This window comes from Diospyros lotus, chromosome 5 (assembly GCF_014633365.1).
Source record: "Diospyros lotus cultivar Yz01 chromosome 5, ASM1463336v1, whole genome shotgun sequence".
NCBI lineage: Eukaryota > Viridiplantae > Streptophyta > Magnoliopsida > Ericales > Ebenaceae > Diospyros > Diospyros lotus.
The window spans coordinates 11,645,463-11,658,167 of record NC_068342.1 but is presented as its reverse complement, the minus strand read 5'-3'; the positions used below and the strand labels follow the sequence as shown (position 1 = coordinate 11,658,167).

General features: G+C 38.8%; 1 protein-coding gene across 1 annotated transcript in view; it reads left to right on the top strand.

Annotated features, from left to right (window-relative positions):
- LOC127802650 (uncharacterized) overlaps positions 1 to 11,627 on the top strand; it is a 13,309-nt gene extending 1,682 nt beyond the window's left edge. The window contains 8 exon segments of the mRNA XM_052338585.1: positions 323 to 424; positions 1,915 to 2,136; positions 9,511 to 9,569; positions 9,672 to 9,763; positions 9,885 to 9,997; positions 10,348 to 10,410; positions 10,756 to 10,832; positions 11,178 to 11,627. Coding sequence (XP_052194545.1) covers positions 323 to 424; positions 1,915 to 2,136; positions 9,511 to 9,569; positions 9,672 to 9,763; positions 9,885 to 9,997; positions 10,348 to 10,410; positions 10,756 to 10,832; positions 11,178 to 11,355 — 906 coding nt within the window. The 3' untranslated portion in view covers positions 11,356 to 11,627.
- The last annotated feature ends 1,078 nt before the right edge of the window (positions 11,628 to 12,705 follow it).

Genomic DNA, 12,705 nt, shown 5'->3' with positions numbered 1-12,705 from the left:
CTTGGGCTGGGTTTGATCAGTGACCTCAGCAAAAACTTTGAAGAAAAATAATAAGACATATGTTTAGGTTTGTGCAATACGTCTTAGGAATAATTTCTGACATGTCCGGTGGGGACAACACATTGAAATATTTGTCCTGCTTAATATCCTACTTCAATCAACATGTGACAATGCTATGCAATGATATTCTAATTCTAAGATCTACGTTCAAGCTCCTTTGGAGTTTGTTATAATGACTAACTTATTTCTTTTTGTTGAGCCTTTGGCATGATTTTTGAAACAGAAGTAATGGTGATTATCGCTTTATATTTGTGTTTTGCAGCGACATGAAGAGCGTGTAATCATTATAAGTTCTAAAGACAGTGACAACCCAATTTCTGATGCAGAAAATGCCCTTCTTCAAATAGCAAGGCTGATTCTCAAGGTGAAATGAAATTCCATGATACAACAATAAATAATCATTATAATATGTCCCATTTCTGTTTTAGGTTGTTATTGAACTCTAGGTGACAATGCATTGTGTGCATACCTGTATGTATTATATATATTAGAGGGGTGGCCAGTGTTATGCTTGCACAAGCAAAAAAATAAAAGATTTCAGATGAAGGCCCACCTTCAATGGGTGGTGCTTCTCATTTGTAGTTTAGTTTTTGTATTTTGTTTAGGCAAACTCTAAATGAAGATAAGATTTGGTGCAGTGATAAGGTTGTTCTTAAGTCTATTGTGATATGTAGGTCCTAAGTTCAAGTCAAGAAGCAACTTTTTTAGTTGCTTTTTTTTTTTTTTCTAAGTAAAATATACAAACGGTATGTTTGAAAATTCAGGGCTTCAAACATAAAATTTGTTGTTTGCTTAATAATAGATTATATATATATATATATAAGAGCAATGAGAAAACACATCATATAAGAGCAATTTAAAAAAAGCATATAACAATATACTGACTTGCACATATGCCTTTTTCTTTAAGTTCAAGTAGGTGTCATTTTTTGGCCATTTCATTCCTGATGTGCAGGATCTAGATACTGTCATATCAATCAACTTCAGTGTTAGGTTGGTTGATTAATCATGCACGTGTGACTGGGTAGAGCAGGTTTTTGTTTGTTTTCCAACCGTAAATGTAAGATTACCGAGAGAAAATGGTGCCTTCTTTCAGAAAGCCACTCTATACATTCTTTTCATTCTTCTACTTTCCTAGATGAATCTAAGTAGTGAAACAACTTCTTATAGGGAAATTTATTTATAAGTCCTGAGTGAATGGTGGTCTAATCAAATTACATCTTGTCTACTATTTTTCCATCTAGCAATACTAGCATCATCTTACCTCCTAATTATGTATTGTGTATTGTTTATAGTAGGAACAAAGAGAAGATGATAATGATGTAAGTGGGGGTAATTATATTTTGTACTTGCCTGGGGAGATCATGTGTGCATGTAAGTTAAGGTGTTGTCTTCAGGATTGGGATCTAGACAGTTGGGTTTTTAATTTTATGTGGTTTTCTGCTGTTGGTGGGGGGAGGGGAATGCACCAGGGAAGATTCCTTATTGACCCCGTATGTCTTACCTAAATTTTTGGCTGCAAGGGAGTTCTTTTTCACATCAAAAGGTATTTGCAACGTCAAGTTTTGCCATGCATTAAGGAAGACAATGGCTTTTCTTTTCTTTTTTATTGTTAATTTGAGGAAGAGGGGAAAATTTTATGGTTGATATATTTACGGGCAAGTCAAGTGCTGACTTGGTGAATCTATGTTTTCTTTCCTCATACTATTGCATGGGCTCTAGAGAGGGCCACACCTTCTTCCATTCTGTTTTTGCATATCAATTTTATATTATAATCTCCATTATTTTTCATGTGCTATCTTAATCTCCTTTCTTTTCATATGCTAATTTTAGGGTTGATATGTGTATCTGCAGGAGGATGATGGCAACCTTGAGGCACTTAAAGTTGGAGCTGTGCATGTGGCTGCAAATACAATAAGACTTCTAATTGCTGGTTCACAGGCGGGTGGTTTGATTGGAACATCTGGTCAAAACATTGAAAAAATTAGGAATTCCTCTGGTGCCACAATAACGGTTCTTGCTCAAAACCAATTGCCTTTATGTGCATCTGCCCATGAATCTGACCGAGTGGTGCAAGTGAGTTATGCCTTTTCAACTAAATGCAAAATATACAGCTATTGGCTTTACATTTTAATATTAACTTTTAATCCTTCCAACATATTTGTTCTTGCTGGTGAGCTTGCAGTGGATGAATGGTTTTACATTTCAATGGTGTTTTATCATTTTGTTGGGGAATCCAGGAAAATATATTTGCCCCTATTCATGTTTGAAATTGTAATGCTAGATTTATGTCAAATGGATGCCTAGAACCTTCTGAACTAATAAGGTTAAAGCAATTATGATCATCCTAAACTTGCATGTAGCTGTCACGACCCAAGTGAATTAGGTAGTTATATTGTTATATATTTATTTAATTGTTAATTACAATATGTTTTAGGAGTAATTGTGTATTATTTACAATTAATTTACAATTATGGAATAGTGGGGAGTTAGTGGAGTGATTTAGGAGTAGTAACTGCCTTGTAGAGTCTGTGGATAACTTATGTATAAAGCTAAACCCACACTACTGGGGATTACATATGAATTATGAAGAATCTATTGAAATCTCTTATTTCCCCCTATTGTTTTCTTTGATTTCCCCCTCAATTCTATCAAATTTCTTCTGGTTTTCCCCTTACTTTCTGTCAGTCTCCCTCATTTCAGTTTGTTTCTCCCTTATTTCTTCCTATTTCTCCCTCAAAGTCTAGTTCTATCTTCAAAGAAAACATTAGTTAGGACTAGGGTCCCGACATTTGGTATCAGAGCAGTCCAGTTCTTGGTTAGATCTAGGTGTTTCCGATCATATTTTGAAGGTGAGCAGTACAAGACAGTTTTTGAAGCAGTTTAAGAGGCAGTTACCAATTATTGGAAGTAGTTCTAGTTATTTAAAGTGAAGTCAGAAGAATTTGACTGAGGAAATGATGGTCGAAGGAACTCTTGAGAGAATGTAGTCATTGGAGAAAGTATTCAATAAAAAGCTAGATGACTTACTGGATTTGATTTCAAAGAAGTTTTAGGTCAGTATACCAGTGGTTCTTTATTCAAGATCTACTACAGAATTGATTCCAACAAAAGCAAGAATCCTACCTAAGGCCACCGGTTTGCAAGAAGCTGATAAATTACCTACACTGGATCAGGAAGCAAAAGATGCTGTTAAGTTGGAGAGGGTTACTATTGTCACGACCTAGGGTTTTCCTAGGGTTGGATGGGAAATCGAGAAGAGTATGGGGAAGAATTAGACAAAAATGGAGGGAGACAACAAGAATAGAAGGAGAACAGAGTAGATTGAGAGGGGGAACAGAGAATTGAGAGGGAAATTAGAGAGGGAAAATCAGTTTACCATTTCATTCAACGATCTTACTAATTCTTTAGGTTACAGCCCATTTATAGGATTTCTTGGTAAAGGTACAAATTATCAAGCAGTAAGGTACAACTACTAATTAATACATGTAATATCCTATACCTAATCTACCCTTGGGGTCGTGACAATCCTCTCTCCTTGAGAGGTTTCTTGTCCCTAAGAAACTTATTACAACCGAGCCGTTGTTTCTTCATCTAATGCCCATCTTCACCATTTGTTTTCTTCTTTGCCTTTTCTTATTGTTATCTCTTAAGTGTCCTTTTCTTTTGCTTTTCCTCAATAGTAATAGTACTTTGATTTGCTGCAACATCAAGTCCAACCATCCACCTCTTCCTTGTTGCAATTGAAAATAGTTCCAATTGACTTGTCATTCCTGCAACCATATCATTTCCAATGGTAGAAAGGAATTCAAACTTCTCTGCAGGCTAAAATTTAATTTGACATTGTAACTCTCCAATTGGAATATGAATAATCAAGACAGTAAGAGTTTTGTTCCTGACAACATCTTTTCTTCCTAGTTGCAGGTGTATGCCAAAGGCTCACTTCTGGCAGATTTTTCCTCCAGCGGAACCTCAACAACTTCTTCAACAATTACCAATTCTTTCTCATCATCCTGAATTGTCTGATCCAATTCAAGTTTTTCCTCGTTCCTTGCAACTGCCATTCCTATCCTCAAGACCTCATCAGCCTCATAACTCTCATCAGTTGCATGAACACTATCTTCCTCGCAATCCTCCTCTTCTAATGCTACTTCATCAGTTTCCTGCACTACTTGATTAGCAGCCTTAGAAGCTCCTTCGATCTATTGGTTGCTCTTAAGATAACTTTTAGGCGGTAACCCATGCTTTCTGTAAATGGCTTCCAGCGCCAACTCTTGTAGCCTAGCCTTCTCAGTTGCTTGTTGTACCGTGGCAGGCCACATCATTTTCACCATAGGCCTTAACGCATCATCAAGACCATTTATGAATCTTGATACAAAATAAGACTTGGTCAAGGTTGGATGGGAATTAAGCACAAGTGCTTTCAATTTCTCAAACCTGATCAAGTACTCCATAACCGAGCCCTCTTATTTCAGCATGTTGAGCTCCTCTTTGTGGCTCTCATCTCCGACATGATCCTTCTTAGAAAACATCATCAAAGATTCATCAAATTTCCTTGATAGGCCTTCTAACTCTTTGTTAATTTTGTCCAACCTTTTGATAATTTTGTCTACTGAGGCCTTACACTTACTGATAAACTCCAAAGTTGACTTATAATTTCGACTGGTCTCCATTCAAATTTGTAGATTAGAAACTGTAGTAGTCTTTTGTTGCAATTGTGCTTCGAATTTTATCTTGCTTGTGCTGTCCGCCACGGCCAAAAATCTCACAAGCAGGAGAAGTCGAAGGCCAAAGATTGCTTGACAACCTCCTACAACTTAATCGGTCCTATATCGGTCTCAACGGATCTACTAATGGATTTGGCCTAACTTGTCGGACCCTTGCAACTGATCGCTATCTACCCAAGATCAAAGCGAATTCAAGATCGCTCGAACTCTGTGTGCGATCACTACGACCACCTCAGACCTGCTTCCACTTCGTGCCTTCCTTTCTCACTGGAATCGGCACCTTCGTGCCTTCCTTTCTCACTGGAATCGACACCTTCGTCTCACCCAAGCACCGTCCAAGGGCCGGAGAACCACTAGCTCTGCTGCAATCTTCTCGGAATCATTGTCGGAACTCACTTGCCCCACTTCACCTTTAAGATTTGAACCGAGAGTTGCTTGCTTGCACTCGCCTACCCAAGTTGTGACCAATTGAAATTGTTGAATCCTTGAATTCGCCGGAATCGCTTGAAATCACTGCTCAACCAATTCCCAATTGTTGGCCTGTTAAACGTTCAAGAGTGGCCGATTTGGCCAACTTCGATCAACTTTTAAGAAACGGGTGACTTTTGATTTGCTAGTGATTATTGCTTGACTTAACTGCTTTTGTCAGAATCATAGTTGAGGATGGATCAGCTCTGATACCAAATGTCATGACCTAGGGTTTTCCTAGGATTGGATGGGAAATTAAGAAGAGTATGGGGAAGTGGAGGGAGACATCAAGAATAGATGGAGAACATAGGAGATCGAGAGGGGGAATAGAGAATTGGGAGGGAAATTAGGGAGAATTTGAATTGGGAGGGAAATTAGGTATAGGATATTACACATATTATTTAGTGTTTGTACCTTATTGCTTTATAGTTTGTACCTTTGGATGTGAGGCTTCATATTTGAATAGCAAGGGCAGATATTCGGATGTGTTGGAGGGTATTCGGATAAGGGGAAGCCATATTCGGATATGTGGAAGCCCTATCCCGATATGTCAAGAGGTATTCAGATATGTGAGAAGGAAAGAGGAAGGCTTATTCGGATATGCTAGGTAGGGTATTCAGATATGTCAAAGGGAAAGAAAAGTGTATGTATTCAGATGGTGTGAGGAGTATTCGGATATGAGAGGTTATGCATTCAGATATGCTAGGCCCTATTCGGATATGTGAGAGAAGAAGAGGAAAGCTTGTTCGGATAGCTTGAGGGGCATCTGAATATGCCAAGATGCATATTCGGATATGGGGGCATGTATTTGGATATGTGAGAGAAAGAAGGGGGAGCCGTATTCGGATATGAGAGATTTTATTCGGATATGCTTAAGGAAGATGGAAGGCTATCCGGATACTCAAAAGCCATATTTGGATACCACTCACAAAAGAAGCAAGATAGCTTAGAAGTATATGGGCCACGCGTCTTGTTTTCTCGCATTCCTTCCTCTCATCTCTCTGGTTTCGGCTTACTTTGCGGCCAAGCAGGGCATTAATGAGTGGCAGGGCATGGAGAAATCAGGGAAAGCATGGCTGGGAGTGGGTTTAGTTTACCTAATCATTGTGTAAATTAATTAGAGGGATGGTGGGCAAAATGGTGAGGATGTAGTCGTGAGGGGGCTCTGGTGACTATAAATAAGAGGAAGGAGGCTCGACCAGAGGGAGAAATGGGAGAAGAAGCCTTGGCTGTGGCTGGAATTCGAGGAAGAAAAAGATGCAGGCAACAACAAGAAGCAAGGAACAAGGTTGAAGAAGATAGTGCGAGTGAAGCTAAGGCAAGTTCCTTCCCTTCTCCTTATGGTTAAGTAATGCAAGATTCCTGAGTTTATTTTTTGTTCATTTGAGCTCGTTGTAATCTCCTTCTTGAGCATGAAATTAGCGTTTGTTTCACCCTATTTATCTTTGGGAATGATGCTTTCTTGTCTAGGTTCAGAGTTGCACAAGATATTGTATCATTCTGTAAGAAAGTGGTATATGGGTTTGTTGTGATTCTTGTGTCTATTGGGTTTGTGGAGTTTGTTGGGTTTGCTTGAGGGGTCTACACGTAAGAAGTGCTAAGGTAGAAAGAGAGTTTATGGGGTGCGTTAAATGAACTGGTTAAGCTATGTTAAGAATCTTAATTGAAAATGTGCAGGAAGAGTTATGGAAAGATTATGCTAAGTTTAATGTATAAGTTAATGTTGTTGGTATGTGGTTTGGGGTGTGGAGTACAAAGCTATTGACTGTCAATCATGGGTCATGGCAATCAATGGTTGGATGTATGGGCGCCAGTTATCGGCTGTTGCGATAAGCTATAGATGGGTCAGGAAAGCTGGTACTGTCGGTCACCCATCTTGATTTTGTGCACATCATGATGTGTGTTACATGTGGAGTTGCATTCATTGATGGTACATGCTTTGTATGTGTGGGGGTGTGTGAGCATTGACATGACCTAGTTGGCCTAAGTGACCCAGTTGGCATATGCATTTAGAGCACTTCACATGTTTGTATTTCTATGTGGATGTAGCATGGCCTGATGCTTGGTTTATGGGGGTCTTGTCATCACATTTATGTTGCACAAACCATTGCATCTCTTATTTGTTGCATTGCATGGTGAGGACGAGTGGCTATAAGAGGTGGGGCGAGGCCCACAGTGATGCGTAAGACCGTGAGGGTGTGACCCACGACAGCTACATGTTATGATGATATGATATAATGATGACAGGAAAAGCATGTTATGATGTCAGGAAAAGCCAAATGACGGGATAAAAGGCAGGTCAGGAATAATGTTATGGTAGTCTATATTGGGCTGCTAGCAAGTTTGTATGTGGAAATTGAGCAAAAATGTGTGTATTTTATGTGGGCCTCAAGGACCGTTTATGTGTAAGCTACTTTATGGTATGCATTCAGGGTAGAAACACATATGGTTCATGGCATGTTATGTTATTGTATTGGCATGAAAACGCATGGGGTGTAGGGAAAGTTCTAGTTTAGGCCTAATGCCTTTCTTCTTATGCTTGTTGACTCTTGTGACTCACCCTTGTTGTTGCATCATTCCAGGTAGGTGTGTAGCTGGGCAAGTGGAGCCCGAAGGTCTAACTGGTCAATGTTTGTTTGGGTGTTGTGTGCTGGGTTGTCCCGACCGCAAAGATTCTAGGGATGTACTGGGGCACAAGGGGTCAAATGCTTGTAATCCTCACTAGGAGCTTTTAACTATGTATGATAGTGATCATGTTGTAATCGCTGCGTTCTTGTTATGAAAAGATTAGTGAGGAAAATGGAAGATATTTTGATTTAAATTTTTAGTTGCGCCCCCCTGAATTCGAGGTTGTGACATGTAATATCCTATACCTAATCTACCCTTGGGGTTGTGACAACTATTACACCAACTTTGGAGTTTGAAGGTTTCAAGCCTACTATTCTTGAAAGAATAGGTACCCCTCCAATACCTGATGTCAATGCAAAGCTAGTAATTGGGGATTTACTGGATGGAGCCAGCTAGGAGGAGGAAAAAGGATTTAAAATTCATTCTCGACTAGGAACAGACTTCTCTAATCTTTTAGACATTTCCAACGAAATCACTAGAAAGAATGGTCTAAGAAGGATGAAATAGATAGTGAAAGTTGGGATTGGATGAAGGATAGTGGCCATTGATGTGATTTCTTGAGGACAAGAAATCCTTTAAGGGGGAGGGAATGTCACAACCTCAAGTGAATTAGGCAGTTATGTTGTTATATATTTATTTAGTTGTTAATTAGAGTTATGTTTTAGGAGTAATTGTTTATTATTTACAATTAATTTACAATTATAGAATAGTGGGGAGGTAGTGGAGTGATTTAGGAGCAGTAATTGATGAGTGATAACTGCCTTGTAGAATCTGTGGATAGCTTATGTATAAAGCTAAACATTGCCGAGGATGATGCATGAATTATGAAGAATCGATTGAAGTCTTTCATTTTCCCCTATTGTTTTCTCTGATTTCCCCCTCAATTCTGTCAGATTTCACTCCCATTTCTCCCGGTTTTTCCCTTACTTTCCGTCAGTCTCCCTCATTTTGGTCTCTCTCCTTTATTTCTCCCTCAAAGTCCAGTTCTGTCTTCAAAGAAAACATTAGTTAGAACTAGGGTCCTGACAGTAGCTTGATGCATGGTTCAAATCACTCTCTCATAAATGTTGTTTAGGACAGCTTGATGGTTTTGTTTCATGGTGAATCTTCTGATTAGGTGAAAAATTAAGTACCTTAGAAGCATATCAGGAAAGCAAATTAATTTGTTACTTTTGGAACACATGCTATTTCCTTGGAACCTTGGTCTTGTCTGGAAACATGTATGACATGAACCTGCTCCCTCATGGTAATTGAACTGACTCAAACTGGCATTTAAGATGAATTTGAAATTGCATGATGTATTCTGATTAAAACATGATTGTTGAGTCCAGTATATGCTAAATTTATCAGGGAAGGTGATGATATATAGATGGGTCATTTGCCAAAACTTAAAATTTTATGGTGGATTATGAGGGAGCTTTTATGTGGATATGTATTACAGGTTCTTTGTTACTTTGCCCTTTGATATTATTATCATCTTGATCATGTCATTGAAAGCGAAATTTCTTACCCTTTGCCAATTTTTATTTTATGACACATTCTGTTCTTTTTCTTGTGTATAAAATGATTGGAAGAAGGTGGCTTGTGTTTTTCACTCAGACATATTAGGTGCTTGTTCAAAATTCAGGTATCAGGGGATATTTCTGCAGTAATAAAGGCTTTGGAGGAGATTGGAAGTCAACTAAGGTCTAATGTGCTTTCTGATCAACATCATCTGGTGTTCTTGACTTTGATCTTTTTTTAATCCTTTTTTGTTTTCGTTTCTAATGTATAATATTATTTATGTAGGGAAAATCCACCTAGACAAGTAATTGCGCTAAGTCCTACATATAATCTTGGGTATAACCGACCTCCTCAGCAATATGTTGACCCAACCTCAGGTTATTTACTGCTTTGTGATTGCTATATTTGTATTATTGATCTGCCGCATGCTGCAGCTGTATCAAATGTTAATTTTTTTTTCTTACAACGACATCATCTTTAGGACAACCAATCTTGCAGCTGATTATGTGACCGTGGCAATGATGGTATCGGAAGCAATGATCGGTGGCTTGATTGGGAGATGTGGCTCCAACATATCAAGGATACGAACTGAGTCTGGAGCAACAATCAAGGTAATAGAATGACTCAACTGCTGCTGTTTGTTAACATATTGTCGTTAGTCTACAGAGCTAAATCCATGCATAGATTGGGCACTGAAAGTCAGTCTCTTTACGTTGTAATTTAAATTATGAAATGGTGGCTCTAAGTTTTGAAATCAATTAGTCAGCAATGTCGCTCAATCTATGGAAGTTTTACTCCATATCCCCAATTGTTGTTTGGTCTGAAAACATCAGAGTGCATTGTAAATATTCATTTCTGTATTCATGTTATCCTGTTGTCATCCTTGCTGCCCGTCTCCCTTGACTGTGAGATGCATGTATTTGGTTTTGTTCTCTGTCTTTTACTCTTTCTGTCATTTTAGGTATATGGTGGCAAAGGTGAGCAGAAACATAGGCAAATCCATATCGGTGGTAGTGCTCAACAGGTGAGCTCTTTGTTTTGCTAATTCAGTTTGTGGTTTGTTCAACTTAATTTTGGTGGCCAAATAAAACAAGAGGAAAAGGCTGTGGCTAGGGAGATGTTCTTGGCCTTAGAACAGCATGGGCTATTATTCATACATGCTATCTACGCAGTTTCTGCAAAGGAATAAATAGTAATGGATACATCTGGAGTAAAATAATGAATATATTTCAGCTAGAAGTCAAAAAGAGTAGGGGGGAAAGAGAAATTTTGGGAAGCCCCCAAAATCATACCTGTTGAATAATTTAGTTTAAGGTATACTTTTGTTATGAAGGACCCAATTATGAGAATTATGGTTTTGCTTTAACAGGTAGCACTGGCGAAGCAGAGAGTTGATGAATACATATATTCCCAGCTGATCCAACAAGCTGGTGGTCAACAATCGGTGTACGTTTCATACTCCTTGATGTTCATCTTGTTAGTAAAGTGCATTTGCACCATTGATTGGAAGGGCTGCAGTTTAATATTTTTTCTGTTAGTTAATGGCAAGGACTTGGCCAATTCATGGAAGTAGTGGTATTGGCTTGTTATCCATCCAAAAAATGGATTAGATGTCCATTCCAGAGAAACGACGATGCCTAAAATAGACACGGGTTCTGGAAGTGCTTGTGACCTTAGGTGGTCATTGTGTGCCATTTTTTGCAAGTATATTGCTTTAGGACTTGATTTTTACATGTTATGCTCTTTATCCTTGCCAAGACTAAGAAGTTTTCCTCTGGCTGTTGTCTGCAGCGATCCTGCCACCGGAATGATGACCACCCTTGCTCCCTTTTTCGCATCGGCATCAGATCCTGCCGCGGCAGCGGCGGCAGCTGGCATGATGAATACCGTCGTGCCCTACTTCACATCCACTAACACGAATCAAGTTCCTCCATATCCTGGTCCGTCCTTCCATGCTCCACCAATATGAAGATGCGAAAACGTGCCACTTTTTGTAGTGGTTACACCACTTGGATGTACAAATTGTGGACTACTGTCGTCAGAAAAGTGTTTGCATTAAAGAGACTCGTCTTCTATGCTAATTAAACATGTTGAGAAATTTTTTGAACGCCTAACTGTTTGTTTTTATTTAGAAGTATTTTTTTTTAAATCAACTTTTTTGCCCCTTGGTCTCGGTATGTACAGGAGGAACTGTACTTGTAATCTGGTATGCATGGACGTTATTCTAGATTCCTTTTATCATATTGATAGAATGGCCGTTAACAAGGCCATTATTGGAGTAGGGTAAGTAGAAATAGAAGCAAAGCCTATTGATAGATGAAGATGAATAATATGATGGTTAGGCTGACTTGTGCTGCCGACTTATCGGGCTGAATGGACTTTTGGCCCATTTTGGTTGAATTGTAAGTGTTCTTGATATATATGTGTGTGTGTATATATATGTATGGGTTAGTGTTACATTTTGGAATGAGTGCGGGCAGAAGTGCCTGTTGGAGATAAAGAAATTGGTTACTCCGCGCAGCATTGACTTGAGTTAATATAATTGAGAACCTTACGAGGATTTTACCGTCTATGTAGCACGAAAACGGGAAATATTTTTGATAAGAAACGAAAACGTGGAAACGAACATTCTTTTAGAAAAATAGACATAAATAAATTTCTAAACGGGAATAAGAAATATTTCGAAAACGGTTCTTATGAGATATTTTTGTGTAACATACTTTACCGCCTTGATGATGTCCATTATTGCTATTTGTATGAAACTTTCAAGAATGTCTAGTTTAAGGTTTAAGACACCATGTTACCAACGAGAGGTTCGTTAGGGTGCGGAGAGGATTTACCCTACCTAGTGTATTTTGGAAACATGTTAATGTTTACTGGCATGTCGCCGTACCAAGCTAACGGAGTAAGATTGAATCCACTTGCTTCCAAATTCAGAGACTAGAAACCCCCCCCCCCCCCCCCCCTAAAAAAAAAAAAAAAAGGGGGACAAGCTCAAGACTTTCCTTGCCATTTTCTTCTTTACTGAGGATGGGTGGGTCCAAGCCCAGGGCGAAGGTGAAGAAAAAGATGTTCACTCGCAACCAAATGCAGCAGCACATAAGAACAAGAGAGGCACAAGTCGACTGCTACTGCTAGCCCTGGTTGAAATTGACAACGAAACCAAACAAAATTGACCATAGCAACACCTTTTGCTGGTTACAAACACGCGCGCACACAGACAAATAACATTTTCTTTGGTTTCTTCTCCTAAAATTTCAATTGGTAAAGCCAGAAAACTGAAGAGTGAAAGTTAAACAAGTCATATGCAAGTCCCAAG